The sequence below is a fragment of the Amphiura filiformis genome, chromosome 5 (assembly GCF_039555335.1).
Source record: "Amphiura filiformis chromosome 5, Afil_fr2py, whole genome shotgun sequence".
Taxonomy (NCBI): Eukaryota; Metazoa; Echinodermata; class Ophiuroidea; order Amphilepidida; family Amphiuridae; genus Amphiura; species Amphiura filiformis.
This window is the reverse complement of record NC_092632.1, coordinates 28,461,524-28,480,989: the sequence shown is the minus strand read 5'-3', so window position 1 is coordinate 28,480,989 and position 19,466 is coordinate 28,461,524. Positions and strand designations below refer to the sequence as shown.

The 19,466-nt window shown below is 35.5% G+C and overlaps 2 protein-coding genes and 1 long non-coding RNA gene across 3 annotated transcripts; all 3 read left to right on the top strand.

Moving 5' to 3' along the window:
• Positions 1-3,548: 3,548 nt before the first annotated feature.
• Positions 3,549-4,646, top strand: LOC140151844 (uncharacterized; the record flags this gene model as incomplete). The annotated part of the gene is given in 1 exon segment (XM_072174169.1): positions 3,549-4,646. A coding segment is annotated over 1 exon segment (546 nt), but the record flags the coding sequence as incomplete, so codon positions are not given.
• Positions 4,647-4,696: 50 nt separating this feature from the next.
• LOC140152917 (uncharacterized) lies at positions 4,697-18,938 on the top strand. The gene is made up of 2 exons (XR_011859052.1): positions 4,697-4,993; positions 17,645-18,938. It is a non-coding gene; the product is annotated as an uncharacterized lncRNA (long non-coding RNA).
• LOC140152916 (uncharacterized) lies at positions 8,447-18,938 on the top strand. Its single transcript, XM_072175457.1, has 2 exons — positions 8,447-8,660; positions 16,033-18,938. Exons 1-2 carry the CDS (start codon positions 8,618-8,620, stop codon positions 16,572-16,574), a joined length of 585 nt encoding a protein of 194 aa, XP_072031558.1. The 5' UTR covers positions 8,447-8,617; the 3' UTR covers positions 16,575-18,938.
• Positions 18,939-19,466: the final 528 nt, after the last annotated feature.

Below are 19,466 nucleotides of genomic sequence, written 5' to 3'. Positions count from 1 at the left end.
TGGGTTCAGTCTTCGCTGACAATGTGTACGCATGATGGTTCCAATTAGAGGTACTTTTCAAGAAATGTCAGCGCAATTTTCGAGGACAAAATTGTTCGCGATTGTCCAAATTAGGGGTGTTTTGGAGCAAAATTGTCCTTGAAATGAAAAATAGGGTGTATTTCTATGACTTTAGTCCGCGTTTTACCGCTACAGTTTTCATTTTTTGTATTTTTTCTGTCTTTTTTTTTAGTAATAAAAAAAAAAAATTGATAGGGTATTTTTTCCGATAAAAATTTTCCTCATTTCCCCGTGAAATAGGGGGAAAAATTCAAAAGCGTCCTTGAAATGGTAAAAATAGGGGTATTTATTTCAGAAAATGTCCTTGATTCCTCATGATAAGGGGTGAAATGAAAATCGTCCTCAAAATGATAAAAATAGGGGAGGTATTTGGGGCATATTTTCCTTGATTTAGCAAAATAGGGGTAAAATTGCTGCAAATGTCCTCGATTCCCCGTGAAATAGGGGTCATTTTCAAATCCTGGAACGGTCATACGTCCTACCTTGAAATACAAACTGAACCCACCGGGCTAGATACATGGCCGGATTTCCTTTTTTGGGAGCCCTGGGCCAGGCCAAAATTTGGAGGCCCAAAATGCACCGTGAGATAGGCATGTGCACTCAAGTGGCCAAGTTTTGGATTAGATATAAGATCGACGGTGTCGGTGGGAGCATTACAATTTAGAGGGAGACAAGCATTGATTAGACCAGGACATTTGTGTGTGAAGTGCACAAAAAAAATCAATATTAGACTATGTTAGCCCAAATTGAAACTGAATTTCACTATGTAACAAGCCAGTGCGCGCAGTATCCCATATTTTTGCCCAAAACATGGTGTTTTGGGCTAAAATGGAAGATGCACAGGGCAATTTTGGGCGCCTCCAAGATTTGGGGCCCTGGGCCCGGGCCCATCTAGCCCTGTCTAGATACACTATGGAAACTCTCCAATATGGCAGTGATATGAAGAGTTGAGACAGAAAATGTGTTATACTCAATGCTGCCTTGTGTATTTTTTGTATTAAGATTGTTATTTTATTATTTTATATGAAGGGATACCTTTGTAAATGGCTATATCCAATGGCTGCCTTGTGCACTTGCTATCTTATAATATTCAAGACCAAATTAAAAAGACTAGTTACTTTGCATATGATGTCCTTTCAACTGGTCAGTAACCAATCACGCCACGCTTTTGCCCTGATGTCAGATGCAAACTAATCTTTTTAATTTGATCTTTGATTATCATATGTGACACGATCTGGTCCATGGGGGCCAAAGGAGGTATTTTTGAAAATCGAGTTACTGTAATTATTACCTTATACAAATATTGTTCTATCATATTCTGAAAACATGCACCAAAGGTCTAGCATAATTGGTTTTAAAGTTACAATATTTTGTGATGTGTATTTTCTTATGTATTTTATTGTTTTTCGCTCCATATTTTTGCCTTTATCTCAATTTCAAATTTGCTGCCTTTGGCCCCCATGGACCAGATTGTGTCACATATTGTTATTTTATTTTAATTCAAGAGATACCTTTGTAATGGCTAATTAGGGAGGCCACCAAGTACAGTAAATGCTGTATTAAAAGCTGATGTCCATTTAGAAAGAAAAATATGTACAGTTATAAGAATATAAAATAAAAGTATCAATGATACAATTAACCCTAACGGCTAAGAAATCCACTGCACATGCATGCATTCCGCAATCACCCTAAGTCATATAATGCCCACCAAATCGCTGGCCGGGCAAGCGACTCCCCCATGCCATGAGGTCGGTGATCATGTGCGTTACCCAAGGGGTCCCAGGGTCAATTCCTGGGGGTGCCAAGTGAAATCTTTGTTCGTCTTCTATCCTTTTTCGTTCCTTCTCTGCCTTCTGATAACAAAAAAGCATAGAACATGGCATATCACATTATGCGCATGAACTCTACATTATAATAACTTGAATCTGCTGTATTAAGGCTTCCTTCCATGGGCTTCCGTCACAAAGTTCAGAAATTCAAATCTACACAGGATAATGTGGAAGAGTCCAGAGGAAGAGTCTGAATCTGCACAGTTTCAATCAGATAAGCTTCCTTCAGTAACCCATCCTTTTTACAATATTTATAGCTAAATTTGCTTACGCTGGTTTCATCCTTTGAGAGTTTGGCAATTATTTAGGGTGCAATGTTTTATGTTAAGTTTATGGTAGTAATAACAAATTAGACCTTGGCATTGCAAGCATGATTCACCCAACTCAAATGAAATAAGATTATTAGGGAACAAACTAAAAGATAGATGCAGCCCTGCAAACATAACTTGATGAATAATCTTCACCAAGATATAATGCTTTGTTTCGTTACAAAATGCACCTCCTCCATCGCCATCTGTAATGAAGCTGGAAGCGGGTTAAATGATGTTTTAAAGAACATATCGTCGGCAGAGTGCTACACTATCGTAAACGTAGTTTGAACAATTTTACAGGATGAGCATATTTGTGTTTTGCATAGCCGTTTGTTTCCAAGTAGCCATACAATGACCTTGAAATGTTTTTTTTAATTTAGTTTTTAATTTTAATAATATAAACTATATAAATGGTGTTAAAAATAATAAATAGATGAATTATTTACTGATTTAGATGTCGTAAGTGCCACATACGATAGTGTTGCACTCAAATAGAAATTAGTGTAGATTGCAACACTATCGTATGTGCCACATACGATAGTGTAGCATTGACTGCTAAATTAGGATATGTGTAATATCAGCACAAATGTCCAATATCTGTCATTTTATGTTACTTAACAACTCAATTTATTTTGGCACATAATATTTACAATAGCAAGGCACCTTTTGCCCTAATGTTATCTCTCAAGATTTATTACTGAATCTAAGAATAAAAACACTGGATTTGTCGTCTCTATTACCAGTCATGTGAACTATGAACTAAACCAGCTTGGTGACAACGCCTATTGCCATCAGCGTCACAGTCAGTGATGTGTTAGAGACTGTTTTGCACTTACGATAGTGTAGCATTCCATGATTTTGTTGTTTTGTTAGGTCCAAGAAAGTAGCGTATGTGGCACATACGATGGTCTTGCAGCAGATGGAAAAACAAAATTAGCGTGCAAGACTATCGTAAGTAGCACATACGATAGTGTTGCAGGCATTAATAAAATTGCATTGCATTACAATATTTTATTTTATTAATTAAAAAATAATTAGCAATTTCAAAACTTAAAACCTGGTTTAAAATATGTGTTTTTATATGGCCTTCCATAATTCGTCAAAATCTCTAATTGGCCAAAAATGTCACTTACGATAGTGTAGCACTCTGCTGACGATATGAGAAACATAATTTGTAAAAATAACTAGTTGCATTTTAAGTGCTTCATCAATCTTTTTGGAAATTGTCCCATTAGAGCAAGGAATTTCCTACATACTTGCATTAGAGCAATATCGCACAAAGTCAAACTTACTGTTTGTGTAAAAACATATGTACTTAACTTGCTTCTTTTTGTGTGCATTTCTTGCAGCTACTGTTGTAGCACAAACAGGGGCGCCACCTTTTGCTGGAGGAGTTGGGGAAACAGCAGAACCATGGACTACAGTGGAGACAACAGGAACAGGAAACCCCAACGCCCCCATGAAGTGGAATCCAGCATGGAAACCACAAAATCAACAGATAGATCAAGAAGAACCTGAAGATCAGGCAGATGTTGAATCTGAAGTTGAAGAAGTAGATTCTGAAATAGATTCAGAAGTAGAATCTGAGGTAGAAGAATATGATGCACCAGATGCTCCAGATGCACAAAATTTACCAGATGCAGCGGATCCAAATCAGAATCAAGTTGGCAACCAAGGCGCAGGAGCAGGACTAAGTGGTGAATTATCACCAGCAGCCTTCATGAAAATTGGTGGCAGACCATTCCATGGAATGACACAAGCTGACATAGATAAGGCAGCCAAAGCGGGAAAGCAAGCAATTGGCAGAACCGTTGGTATTATTCTTGGTTCACTATTCATAATCGCAGCAGCAGCAGCAGTAGCAATCATTGTTATTCGTAAAAGGAGTGCATAAATGCACTAACTATATAATAGACAATACCTCTTTTAACATTAAACTTGCAAATTCAAGAGACGTCTTTCGCAAATTAATGGTGCTTTCAAATCAATTTTTTGATGATATTACCTTGTCAGTACACTAACAATACTTGGTTGGCATTATGTGTAGTTACAGCAGCATACTGCTGGTTAGAAAGTTAGCTGTATATTTGTATACCAGCTTTGCTCTAAACTTAAAATCCAACTTAATCTATCAATTTTCTATTGAAATATGTAATTTATAATGTCGGAAGTTTGTAGATGAGCAGATACTATATTTAACAGAAGCCAATGTCCATAAGACCTACCAGATAGGCTGTTAATGATTTCTTTGTCACCAGTAGGATTGGATGATGAGGCTACCCTCACAGATGTGATATGAATTTGCCTTTGGAATCATATATATTGACAGTAGAGTAAAAAGGATGTAACTGCTTCATTATTAGCTGTTAGGTCTAAATAAATTGTTTGATTGACGTAAACCCGACCGACCCTAAAATTAGGCCAGACCCTAGAGGTTTTTTTTGTTTTTTTTTTTTAAAATAAATAAATAAAAAATTTAATTTAATATAAAAATGAAATTTACAGCTTTAAAAGTAAAAAAAAAAAATCCTGATCAACCTACCCTAATTTTTTTATGTTACGCCAATCTAACATTTTTTAGGCCTTATTATACAACCTTCTTGTATTCAATGTAACTTAACTAAAGAGATTAGACCCAAAGAGTGGCAACACAGAATTGACCTGTATATAACTCATATGGTAAATCCACCATCTTGGTTTATCATGCATGGAAACCAATATAGTGTACCTGTCCTAGCGTACCTGTGGCAATTATCGGAAAGAGCATGAACTCAAAGGAAAATGTTACAAAAGGTTTGTGCATAAAGCACTAAGTGCACAACGTACCACTCGCACAGCGCAAACAAGAATACACTGATGTTTACCAAGCATAATTATGTTGAAATAATTTGGAGGTGCACTATTTTGCCGTCCATGAGCGACATGCAAACATTGCAGTGTCTATACTCTGTGGGTCTGATGGCTTTACAAACCCTGCACCAATCATATCTTATAAGCTTCACAAATCATTTCTAGTAATGTTTCCAATTGGGTTAGTCCAGCAGAAATCCATACAACCCCTATGTAAGACATGACCTTAATCTTCCACTCAGGGAGTGTGAATTTCAAATGGAGTTACTTACATGTGTGACTCCATTTGAAATCTACACCCCTGTGTGGGAGATTAAGGTCATGCCTTCTATAGTGGGTGTATGGATTTCAACTAGAATAGACTTATGCTGTTTATAGTCATAAAAAATCTCAAAGGGAAATCTATGTTGTTGATATTAGTTTGATTTTACTTCTCCCCATTTTAAAATCAGTTTTGGTGATCAGGAAACATTTTGGTGTATCCATTTCTTTTCTTGTCTTTTATTTTGCAATGTAGTACATTGTATAAATTTTTTTGTTTGAATAAAAGTTGGAGCAAGTTTCTTATTATTTTGATGAACTAATATTGTTCAATTATGTTGCGTTGTAAATTCTTGTTATTTTAAAGCTTTAAACTTTTTTTTTTTTTTTTTCTGTGGGTGTTATTTTGATTATGTAACTTTGTTAAATCAAGTAAACTGAAATGCAGTTTTTTCCTCCAGTTTTTGTTTGCATCTGTAAATATATTTAATTGCTAAATACAATCTGTGATTTTAGGAATTAGATGAAATTCCATAAATTATGAAAGGATAGCAGAGAAAAATTCAGAAAAAAATATCAATTTATTCATGAAAGCTATTTTATGACTTCCAGGATGGTGTAAAGAACATTTGAATGGAACAGGATTGGAACCAGTCATTCTTGAACAGCAAGAAGACTGCTCCATCCTTCAGGTATTGCAGCCTTATGAGTTCTAGATCAGGCAAACTTTCTTTGATGTTTAAATTTCAGTGTTTATCCAGTCAATTTCTCCGTCAAAAAGTGCTATTGAGTATGCAAGAACAGGGATTGCTTATGTCATGTATTCATCTCAAATGTGAATACAGATACAGATGTAAAGTATTGCAAAAGCATGAAGATCTTTTGCACCTTTCCATTTAAGAGTTTAGATTTATGGTAAGAATTTGGTATAATGACGATGGAAGTAAAGAAAACTTTGTTTAAAGAAACAAAGCTTGCTAGTGAACAGAAAGATCCATTTTAAAACAGTTTAGCAATAGATAAGATCTTGAAACTATATTAGTCATTTCTTCGTAAATTGTATTATTTTTCCAATTTTCATATTCATTCGTTTTGTAAATTTGTCTTGTCTCTTTTTCTCTTACAAGGATAATTATTTCAGTATTTAGTCCTGAATTATTAGACAAGGTTTTAATGTATGCAGCTGATATGAGGAAAATATAAGTTGTGAGTTATTGGTAATCTTGTGAAAAATACCTTGGGCTTTGATCTTTATAAAACAAGACACATTGGACTGTTCCAGTTGAAATCCATACACATTCTATATGGAAGACATGACCTTAATCTATCACTCAGGGGATGTAGATTCCAAAAGGAGTCATTCAGATAACCCCATTTGGGAGATTAAGGTCATGTCTTCCATAATGTGTTGTATGGATTTTAAATGGAATTGCATATTTTACAGATTCTTTCACTTCTTATTTTTGTTCAAGTAAAACAAATCATGATGTGTGTATTGTAACTGTAATCTACTATTTGTTTTGTATTTTGTTTGTTTCTTTGTGAATTTCAGGCAATAAACATAACATGAACAAAAAAGAAGACAAAGAAGACCGCTGTCACTTGTGTAATGTTAATAGAGTGGTACTTATATAGAGTGTGCCATCAGTAATGCAAATTATTACCCTCATAAATATTCATGAGTATGTCATGCCATTTGATTGGTCAATCACAAACGACAAAGGCTATTGTAATATGTTTACAGGACCTTTGGACGTCTAACAGATCGATTTGAACGTACCATTGGTCTGGACAGGAGGCATCTCTGGAGACCATATATCAATATTACCTTCATTCAGCGAGGGTCAGTCAAGCATGAAAAGTTTCTTGTTTAGCAGAACTAGCTTCATAGTAGGCCTATGATCATAATACAAACTTGCATCAAGTGGAGTGTGCGAGTAGGAGAATTTTTTTGATGTTTTTGATTTTGATTAATAGTATAGGCCTACCTGTTTGTTTCCTTGACATCGGGTTATGATACAATTATAATTTTCCACATAGGCCTTCCAGTTTGCAAGAGGTGTGTAATGAATAATGAATAAGTCTTTTTACTTTCTGGATTTTTCGAATTCGTTACTGTGTTTAATACATGCCTGCAGATGTGATGCTTAAACAGAATTTTATTTTTGTATGGCCTAAACCAAAGGTCTGCAGTGCAAATCTGTCTTTTATATAGTGCTTAGAGAATGAGGGATTACTGACCTATTTTGTCTAATTTAACCTGTGTGAATCACACAATGTCAGACATTGCTCTCACATGATTCCTATGCTAGTGTGTACAGACAGCCATGTGTTACCCTAATAGGAACTGGATGTGAGCTCTTTGTTATTCTGCCTGATAAGCCAAAAGTAATGGAGAAACAGCTAATTTGTTGATATTTGCCGCCACTTGAAATTGAACTACAGACCTCTTGCATCAGAGTCAAAGACCTCAACCGCTGGCCAATACTACCTTCTATATTGACCTATTTATATGCATAAACTTTTTTGAGCAAGAGAAACTACTAAAATATTATATTAGGTTGAAATAACTATTTGGATTTTGGAATGGGAGAATTTGTTTTTTGGAAGTGTATTTTGGTTGATAATTTCCCAGCAAACACAAAAATATTTCAAATCATCATTCACATGTTATAACCGCATTTTTTGACAAAATATTTCAATAACTTTTAAATGTCGGGTTATATATATAAAGGTCGTTAAAAATTTGGAAAAAAAAATACTACAACAACTTTTAAAAAATGTCAAAATGTTATTGCAAAATGTTTATTGGCAAACATTTGTGCAAAATATTTTGTCAACACTTAATGACATCATGTTAGAATGTTTTCTGAACCTGATTAAAAAGGTTTATACCCTTTATATAACCCAACATTTAAACATTCTCTGTAAATAATTTTGTGCTTGCTGGGTTGCTTTCTATACAGTGATACAGTGTAAACTTTACAACGCCTTGTTATGAATATTCATAACTCATAACCTTTCCCCCTGCCTGCTTATCTCTTATATCACCAATAATGTTCTATTGACTGTGTCATGCAACTAAGTGAGTAATACATGCACTAAGTATTTGCATGCAAACTGAGAATAAGGCTGATTTAAAAATAGACAGAATCACCCCAGAGGTCGGTTGCAAATCCCAAAAAGAGCGTATTGCGGTCATAACTTCTGGAGGAGACACCGGCTTTGAGAACGCTCTGCTGAGGTATAGCACGTACTGCTTGACTGAAACTTCTATAACTTCAAGTAACTTCAAAAACTATCAAGATGAGGTTTGAGTGTGCTTGTGCGGTGCTCTTTACAGTTGTTGGTAAGTTTTGCACATTGTTTTACCAAATTTTTTTTTTATTCTTATATTTTTCAGATAATGTACAGTACAGATGTAGTTTTATAACTATATGAAATCTGAGAATTTTAGTTGAAAAACTGCTCAGAGGCTAAAACTGATATCATTTTGGGTGCTGGTGATAACTGCAATATTTCATTTTGCAGGGGCAAAATTGCCTAAATTGTAGAATTTGAATTTGATTAGGCCTCCATTGCTATGGGTAAGAGGAACAATATCAGTAACACCATCCCTTTTGAAGAACTTGGTTTGTCCATCAAAAATAGGATGTTAACCACCTGCTGTACACCTGAGGATTGCAACTTGGAAATTATGAACAGTGCTATTCCACATTGATCTGTATCAGAAGATCTACATTACAAACATCTTTTTTTAGTTATCTTGGAGATTTTACGATTAACAAGAAATGTATTTACTGAATATTAAATTGGTATCCATTAGTGTTGAGCCTAGGATGCGGACGAGCATTTTGCGTAAATTATTCATAAACACTAATGGCTGCTGGAGTGGCTGCTTGGCTTGGGTGATATATCCAGGTGTTCAGAACAAGGGGGACTGAGTGTACCAACAGAAACATGATTTCAGTGACAAGTATTCTTGTCAAGTATATCACATCAGTGACACAATAACCCCCCCCCCCCACACACACACACACTTCAGTAGCCCTAAAAAGCCTTCCACTTAGTAGCTTTCAGCGGCATGCTGGGATAAATGGAAAAGCACATCACCATGATCACAGATTTTGGCCAATTTGGTTCAAATGGACTGTCGGATGGACCATGACGATCAGAGGGGAGCTTCCCCTACTGGCTACACCAGTTATTGGCATACTGGATATTGCATATATGCCCGGATATATGATTATTTCTGGTAGAAAAAATTTGAACAAGTCATACCGGTCTTTATTTTTGAGATTACTATCAAACACATGATTTGTTGGAACTAATCCAGCCTATCTGTCAGACCGTTAGACAGTTAGGATTATCATATCTACAGGATCACAAGAAGTGATCCTTCTAAATATGTGTGCGTGATTTGAACACCTTTTCTGGAAGTGTATATTTTTATGAGCTTTAGAATTAGATTGTCTATGGAATGAGTCAGGTAATTTGTGCAGGTGCACAGAAATTTGAGGTAATTAGATAAGAAAGTAAATGGTCTGTTTCTGGACAATTATTTTCTGCTTATTTCACAATTTTAGTATTATAATATCAGACTTCACCAACCATTCTAGCAATTATGCTCATGGGTGATAATGTGGTTTTGGAAATAATTCTAAAACAGTGACATCAAGGCATCTTAAACAGTGGTAGTATACCAAAAGGGGAATACCCCAGTCAGAACTCTTCCCCCCATGCTCCTCAAAAGTACTAAAAAAATGTGCTGATTTTGCCCCTTGAATATTTTCACTTTTACACCCCCCAAAAAATAATTGTCTGGAACCGCTACTGGTCTCACAATGATTATTGCTAGTCAGCCTCTTCAAAGACATGCCAGTATCAATAGTTGGCACATTGGATATTGTTTTGCAATATTATGGATTTTAGCAAAGATATATTTTGTGTACCGCAAACTTGAGGAAAAGATATTGTTATCCTACTCTGTTGATGAAAAAATTAGGGTAGGTCGGTCTGCACTTTTTTTCTTTGAATAAGTTCATCAGGATTGTTAGATATCAATAATTGGTAAATTATGCTTTACAAATCCACTTGATTACTCACGTTTTTAGACGTTTCATCTTCCTACGGAAGACTTCATCAGTAATGTGATGAACCAGCAACACTCCTACTCTCATCTCCAGAGGGTGTAGTTCTTTGTAATAGCTGGTCATATACATGATTGAGTGAGTATGTCCCTTCATCGCGGTTGATAACGTGGCCCCGTTTTCTGATCCACATTGCTTCTCTAATCCATCTGGTTTGCTTACACGAGTCTTTGTCGATTACTTTGGCTCCATCCCAATCAATGACATGGTTTTGTTGCGAAACATGGTCTGTGATGGCGGACTTGTTAATTTCATCGACCGACTCCTTTCGAACAGCGCGTGTGAATTTCCTCTCTGTTATCTTTTCCGATTCTTTTAAGTGTTCTTTCAGTCTTACCCGAAAGGTCTGCCGGTTTCCCCAATGTACGACTTCTTGCAACTTTTGCATGGTATTTCGTAAACACAATCGCAAGTTTTGGTGGCTTCTATTTTGTCTTTGGGGTGTACAAGTGGATTTGTAAAGCATAATTTACCAATTATAGGTCGGTCTGCAATTTAAAAAAAAATTTTACACACATTTTAAGCTGAAAATCGTGATTTTTTTTTTTTTAAATTTTAATCTTTTTTATTTTTTTTTATTCATTTTTGCACAAAAAAAAGTATAGGGTCGGACCTATTTTTAGGGTCGGTCGGGTTACGCCAATCAAACTTTTTTTTTTGGGCCTAAGTAAGAATTGGATATACCATGGCAACTGTCAGTCACATGACATCTTGGAACAGTCTGTATTTTTCTTCATTTGGGAAAAAATTATATAAGCAGCAGTGGTGCCCAGTGCCCAGTGACTCTATTGAGCAGTGCCCAGTGACTCTATTCCACTGAGAGATGTAATTCCATGATCAGTAGCTATCAGTTCCATGGAGCCATGGAATAAAATAAATTGGATAATTTTATATTTTTAATTGTCTAATTTTAGCATTGTTTATTGAACGGGGTGCATAAGTCAGTGAGGCTCTTGCATGGATAGGTGCGGTCAGAATAGGAAATTCATGAGATTATTACGTTTACTTGAGATATTTTTGGATGATGTACTTATTTATGCAGAGTTCACTAAACAGGTGGAAATCGTTGTGATGGTGAATCATATTAGCCTTTTTCCAGTTGCTTGTTGCACTTTGGGTTAAAAATCATACAGGTATAAAACTGATTGTACTTTGGCTAAATATTCTTGTTGACAAAAATATTGCAAACAGAAATAGTTTTGATACTTCACATACAATAGCATTCAGAATTTATTTGTTGTATCTCAACGTTTGATAAATAAAAGACTAACTTTTGAGCATTAAAGACCTAAACTTTTGAAGCACTTGCCACCATAATTCTGGCATCTCTACATTTGATTTGTGTAACAGTGAATGTATCAAAAGTTCAATAATTTGTCAAAGTCACTGCCAAAAGCATTAACTTAAAGCTAATTGATCAGTTTATGTTACTTTCTCATGTAATTATATCCAAAACAATGGCATCTTGAAGAGCCAATGAACATGTTTCTGGATCATTCTCTAAAAAGAATCCATCCTTGATCATGTACAATTTAATAGGAAACCCTCCTTTTATGGGCCTCACAATAATTATTTGCATATGTCGTTAGGCTTTAAAAAAAATTTGACTTGCCCTTATCAACCGACTCAAAAATCTGAAAAAAACACACTTGCTTTTTTTTTTTTGACTATTGGGAAATGTCATATTTTGGTTTATAATATTCAAAATAATGTGTTTTATTTGTGTTATACGGCATAAAATCATCAATACTCACAAATTCTGACTGAATTTCTGCATTGTTTCGTTAATTTCGGCCGCGTAAACATACGCTGTAACTTTAACAGGATGGAAATTGTTTTCAGATGCGTTTCCTGCATTGATTTGAATCACATTTTCCTTAGTATTTTCGATAAATACACGCCTGAAGATGCGTACATTTGTAAAACCCATACTGTCTCTATTTTTCTAAAATTCTCTATGCAAAGTATTAGGCATCACATCATATTTTGCAGAAATTGCAACAACAAAAAAAGAAAAGAAAAGAAAAAGAAATTTCAACCGACCAACACCCAATGGGCAAGTCAACTAATTTTTTTAAGCCTTATGGCTCCTCCTTTTCTCTGCCATCATCACTCTTGAAACAGGAAACATCCAGTAGAAAACTTTCTAAAATTGGCCAAATTGACCCCTTTAATATCTGACTGTCATCTGAGTCATAGGAGATGCCACCATAATTTCATACACTTGCGCTAGGCCTTGCCGTCAGTTTTAAAAAGAAATATATTTTAATATAAATGTTTGACGTATGTTGTAACCCTGCATTATGATAATGTAATGTAGAGTCAGCAAAATCATTTCTGGTTGTCCCCTTTCAATATGTTCAATCCTTGAGATGCACATGGTCTAGATACATGGCCGGATTTCCTTTTTTGGGAGCCCTGGGCCAGGCCAAAATTTGGAGGCCCAAAATGCACTGTGAGATAGGCATGTGCACTCAAGTGGCCAAGTTTTGGATTAGATATAAGATCAACGGTGTCGGCGGGGGCATTACAATTTAGAGGGAGACAAGCATTGATTAGACCAGGACATTTGCGTGCGAAGCGCGCAAAAAAAATCAATATTAGACTATGTTAGCCCAAATTGAAGCTGAATTTCACTATGTAACAAGCCAGTGCGCGCAGTATCCCATATTTTTGCCCAAAACATGGTGTTTTGGGCTAAAATGGAAGATGCACAGGGCAATTTTGGGCGCCTCCAAGATTTGGGGCCCTGGGCCCGGGCCCATCCGGCCCTGTCTAGATACACTATGGAAACTCTCCAATATGGCAGTGATATGAAGAGTTGAGATGGAAAATGTGTTATACTCAATGCTGCCTTGTGTATTTTTTGTATTAAGATTGTTTATATGAAGGGATACTTTTGTAAATGGCTATATCCAATGGCTGACTTGTGCATTTTTTGTATTAAGATTGTTATTTTATTATTTTATATGAAGGGATACCTTTGTAAATGGCTATATCTAATGGCTACCTTGTGCATCTGCTGTCTTATAATTCAAGACCAAATTAAAAAGACTAGTTACTTTGCATATGATGTCCTTTCAACTGGACCGAAAATGCAGTACTGTTCAGGTCAGCAACCAATCACGCCACGCTTTTGCCCTGACGTCAGATGCAAACTAATCTTTTTAATTCGATATCATATTGTTATTTTATTTTAAATCAAGAGATACCTTTGTAATGGCTAATTAGGGAGGCCACCAAGTACAGTAAATGCTGTATTAAAAGCTGATGTCCATTTAGAAAGAAAAATATATGTACAGTTATAAGAATATAAAATAAAAGTATCAATGATACAATTAACCCCTGGGAATTAACCCTAACAGCTAAGAAATCCACTGCACATGCATGCATTCCACATGATGCCATTGCGCAATCACCCTAAAGTCATATATACCCACCAAATCGCTGGCCGGGCAAGCGACTCCCCCATGGCATGAGGTCGGTGATCATGTGCGTTACCCAAGGGGTCCCAGGGTCAATTCCTGGGGGTGCCAAGTGAAATCTTTGTTCCTCTTCTATCCTTTTTCGTTCCTTCTCTGCCTTCTGATAACAAAAAAGCATGGTCTGTGTTAGGGTTAATAGAACAACACAAGGTAGCACATGGCATATATCACAATGCGCATGAACTCTACATTATAATAACCTGAATCCTAAAGGCTTCCTTCCACGGGCTTCCGTCACAAAGTTCAGAAACTTCAAATCTACACAGGATAATGTGGAAGAGTCCAGAGGAAGAGTCTGAATCTGCACAGTTTCAACCAGATAAGCTTCCTTCAGTAAACTTAAACCCATCCTTTTTACAATATTTATAGCTAAATTTGCTTACGCTGGTTTCTTCCTTTGAGAGTTTGGCAATTATTTAGGGTGCAATGTTTTATGTTAAGTTTATGGTAGTACAGTCCAACCTCTTTTATCCGGACCTCTTTTATATGGATCTCTCTGTTATCCGGCTGTGAAATCTTCACAGAAAAACATGTTTTTGATGATTTAACACCTTAATTCCATGCTCTGAGTGCAGATCTATGTTGCATAAAGCACTCTAAAGCCATCTTTTAGTGCTATTATCCCATATTAGCCCAATCTTTTGTTGTCACAATTTCAGTCCTTGGAACTTTCAATGCAGAATTACATGTAATTCACTTATCCGGATTATTCACTCATCCGGACAATGCTTGGTCCCATCATGGCCGGATAAAAGAGGTTGGACTGTAATAACAAATTAGACCTTGGCATTGCAAGCATGATTCACCCAACTCAAATGAAATAAGATTATTAGGAACAAACTAAAAGATAGATGCAGCCCTGCAAACATAACTTGATGAATAATCTTCACCAAGATATAATGCTTTGTTTCATTACAAAATGCACCTCCTCCATCGCCATCTGTAATGAAGCTGGAAGCGGGTTAAATGATGTTTTAAAGAACATATCGTCGGCAGAGTGCTACACTATCGTAAATGTAGTTTGAACAATTTTACAGGATGAGCATATTTGTGTTTTGCATAGCCGTTTGTTTCCAAGTAGCCATACAATGACCTTGAAATGTTTTTTTTTAATTTAGTTTTTAATTTTAATAATATAAACTATATAAATGGTGTTAAAAATAATAAATAGATGAATTATTTACTGATTTAGATGTCGTAAGTGCCACATACGATAGTGTTGCACTCAAATAGAAATTAGTGTAGATTGCAACACTATCGTATGTGCCACATACGATAGTGTAGCATTGACTGCTAAATTAGGATATGCGTAATATCAGCACAAATGTCCAATATCTGTCATTTTATGTTACTTAACAACTCAATTTATTTTGGCACATAATATTTACAATAGCAAGGCACCTTTTGCCCTAATGTTATCTCTCAAGATTTATTACTGAATCTAAGAATAAAAACACTGGATTTGTCGCCTCTATTACCAGTCATGTGAACTATGAACTAAACCAGCTTGGTGACAACGCCTATTGCCATCAGCCACAGTCAGTGATGTGTTAGAGACTGTTTTGCACTTACGATAGTGTAGCATTCCATGATTTTGTTGTTTTGTTAGGTCCAAGAAAGTAGCGTATGTGGCACATACGATGGTCTTGCAGCAGATGGAAAAACAAAATTAGCGTGCAAGACTATCGTAAGTAGCACATACGATAGTGTTGCAGGCATTAATAAAATTGCATTGCATTACAATATTTTATTTTATTAATTAAAAAATAATTAAGCAATTTCAAAACTTAAAACCTGTTTTAAAATATGTGTTTTTATATGGCCTTCCATAATTCGTCAAAATCTCTAATTGGCCAAAAATGTCACTTACGATAGTGTAGCACTCTGCTGACGATATGAGAAACATAATTTGTAAAAATAACTAGTTGCATTTTAAGTGCTTCATCAATCTTTTTGGAAATTGTCCCATTAGAGCAAGGAATTTCCTACATACTTGCATTAAAGCAATATCGCACAAAGTCAAACTTACTGTTTGTGTAAAAACATATGTACTTAACTTGCTTCTTTTTGTGTGCATTTCTTGCAGCTACTGTTGTAGCACAAACAGGGGCGCCACCTTTTGCTGGAGGAGTTGGGGAAACAGAAGAACCATGGACTACAGTGGAGACAACAGGAAACCCCAACGCCCCCATGAAATGGAATCCAGCATGGAAACCACAAAATCAACAGGTAGATCAAGAAGAACCTGAAGACCAGGCAGATGTTGAATCTGAAGTTGAAGAAGTAGATTCTGAAGTAGATTCAGAAGTAGAATCTGAGGTAGAAGAATATGATGCACCAGATGCTCCAGATGCACAAAATTTACCAGATGCAGCGGATCCCAATCAGAATCAAGTTGGCAACCAAGGTGCAGGAGCAGGACTAAGCAGTGATGAATTATCACCAGCAGCCTTCATGAAAATTGGTGGTAGACCATTCCATGGAATGACACAAGCTGACATAGATAAGGCAGCCAAAGCGGGAAAGCAAGCAATTGGCAGAACCGTTGGTATTATTCTTGGTTCACTATTCATAATCGCAGCAGCAGCAGCAGTAGCAATTGTTGTCATACGTAAAAGGAGTGCATAAATGTACTAACTACTAGTATATAATAGACAATACCTCTTTTAACATTAAACTTGCAAATCCGACAGATGTCTTTCTCAAATTAATGGTGCTTTCAAATCAATCAATTTTGATGATATTACCTTGTCAGTACACTAACAATACCTGGATGGCATTATGTGTAGTTACAGCAGCATACTGCTGGTTAGAAAGTTAGCTGTATATTTGTATATCAGCTTTGCTCTAAACTTAAAATCCAACTTTATCTATCAATTTTCTATTGAAATATGTAATTTATAATGTAGAAAGTTTGTAGATGATACTATTTAACAGAAGCCAATGTCCATAAGACCTACCAGATAGGCTGGTATTGATTTCTTTTTCACCAGTCGGATTGGGTGATGAGGCTACCCTCACAGATGTAATATGAATTTGCCTTTTGGAATCATATATATTGACAGTTGAGTAAAAAGGATGTAATTGCTTCATTATTAGCTGTTAGGCCTAAAAAAAATTGTTTGATTGACGTAAACCCGACCGACCCTAAAATAAAAAAATAAAAAATTGAATTAAAAAAAAAAGAAGAAACAAAAAGTTCCAAGGCCTTTATCAAATGAAATTTACAGCTTTAAAAGTAAAAAAAAAATCCTGATCAACCTACCCTAATTTTTTTTTATGTTACGCCAATCTAACATTTTTAGGCCTTATTCGCTGTCGTAGTGCACGTTAGTAACCATTGGTTACTGCTTCAAGCCTGGACTCACACACCTGTTCCGAATTTTGATATGACATAGGCTTTGTGTTGTGATCATTTCGATCAGTGGTTCGCAACAAAGAAAGCGTGATCCAGTTGGCCTAGCAACGATCATATTCTAACGTGCACTACGACAGCGAATTATACAATCTTCTTGTATTCAATGTAACTTAACTAAAGAGATTAGACCCAAAGAGTGGCAACACAGAATTGCCCTGTGTATAACGCTATGGTAAATCCACCATCTTGGTTTATCATGCATGGAAACCAATATAGCGTACCTGTCCTAGCGTACCTGTGGCAATTATCGGAAAGAGCATGAAATCATATGTTACAAAAGGTTTGTGCATAAAGCACTAAGTGCGCGTTATTTGCACAACGTACCACTCGCACAGCGCAAACAAGAATACACTTGATGTTTACCAATTATGTTGAAATAATTTGGAGGTGCACTATTTTGCCGTCCATGAGCGACATGCAAACATTGCAGTGTCTCTGTGGGTCTGATCCCTTTACAGACCTTGCACCAATCATTTCTTATAAGCTTCACAAATCATTTCTGGTAATGTTTCCAATTGGGTTACTCTAACTGAAATCCATACACCCCCTATGGAAGACATGACCTTATTCTTCCTCACAGGGAGTGTGTATTTCAAGTGGAGTTACTTTCAATGTGTGAATCCATTTGAAATCTACACCCCTGTGTGGAGATTAAGGTTATGCCTTCTGTAGGGGGTGTATGAATTTCAACTAGAATAGACTTATTTTGTTTATAGTCATAAAAAATCTCAAAGGGAAATCTATGTTATTTATATTAGTTTGATTTTACTTTTACCCATTTTAAAATCAGTTTTGGTGATCAGGATACATTTTGATGTATCCATTTCTTTTCTTGTCTTTTATTCTGCAATGTAGTTCATTGTATAACATTTTCATTTGAATAAAAGTTGGAGCAAGTTTCTTATTATTGTGATGAACTAATATTGTTCAATTATGTTGCGTTGTAAATTCTTGTTATTTTAAAGCTTTAAACTTTTTGTTGGTTTTTTTCTGTGGGTGTTATTTTGATTATGTAACTTTGTTATATCAAGTAAACTGAAATGCAGTTTTTTGCTCAAGTTTTTGTTTGCATCTGTAAATATATTTAATTGCTAAATACAATCTGTGATTTTAGGAATTAGATGAAATTCCGTAAATTATGAAAGGATAGCAGAGAAAAATTCAGAAAAATATCAATTTATTCATGAAAGCAATTTTATGACTTCCAGGATGGTGTAAAGAACATTTGAATGGAACAGGATTGGAACCAGCCATTCTTGAACAACAAGAAGACTGCTCCATCCTTCAGGTATTGCAGCCTTATGAGTTCTAGATCAGGCAAACTTTCTTTGATGTTTAAATTTCAGTATTTATCCAGTCAATTTCTCTGTCAAAAAGTGTTTATTGAGAGCTATTGAGTATGCAAGAACAGGGATTGCTTATGTCATGTTTTCATCTAAAAATGTGAATACAGATACAGATGTAAAGTATTGCAAAAGCATGAAAATCTTTTGCACCTTTCCATTTAAGAGTTTAGATTTATGGTAAGAATTTGGTATAATGACGATGGAAGGAGAGAAAACTTTGTTTAAAGAGTGAACAGAAAGATCCGTTTTAAAACAGTTTAGCAATAGATAAGATCTTGAAATTATATTAGTCATTTCTTCATAAATTGTATTATTTTTCTAATTTTAATTTTCATTCATTTTTTTAAAATAAATTTGTCTTGTCTCTTTTTCTCTTACAAGGATAATTATTTTAGTATTTAGTCCTGAATTATTAGACAAATTTTTAATGTATGCAGCTGATATGAGGAAAATATAAGTTGTGAGTTATTGGTAATCTTGTGAAACATACCTTGAACAAGGGCTATAAAACAAGACACATTGGACTGTTCCAGTAAAAATCCATACACATTCTATATGGAAGACATGACCTTAATCTATCACTCAGGGGGTGTAGATTCCAAAAGGAGTCATTCAGATAACCCCATTTGGGAGATTAAGGTCATGTCTTCCATAATGTGTTGTATGGATTTTAAATGGAATTGCATATTTTACAGATTCTTTCACTTCTTATTTTTGTTCAAGTAAAATAAATCATGATGTGTTTATTGTGAGTGC

Excerpts from the sequence above, each read along its gene's own strand:
- LOC140152916 (XM_072175457.1), top strand. The coding sequence starts at position 8,618 with ATGAGGTTTGAGTGTGCTTGTGCGGTGCTCTTTACAGTTGTTG. Across the intron at positions 8,661-16,032 it reads GGTGCTCTTTACAGTTGTTG|CTACTGTTGTAGCACAAACA; the intron begins GTAAGTTTTGCA and ends CATTTCTTGCAG.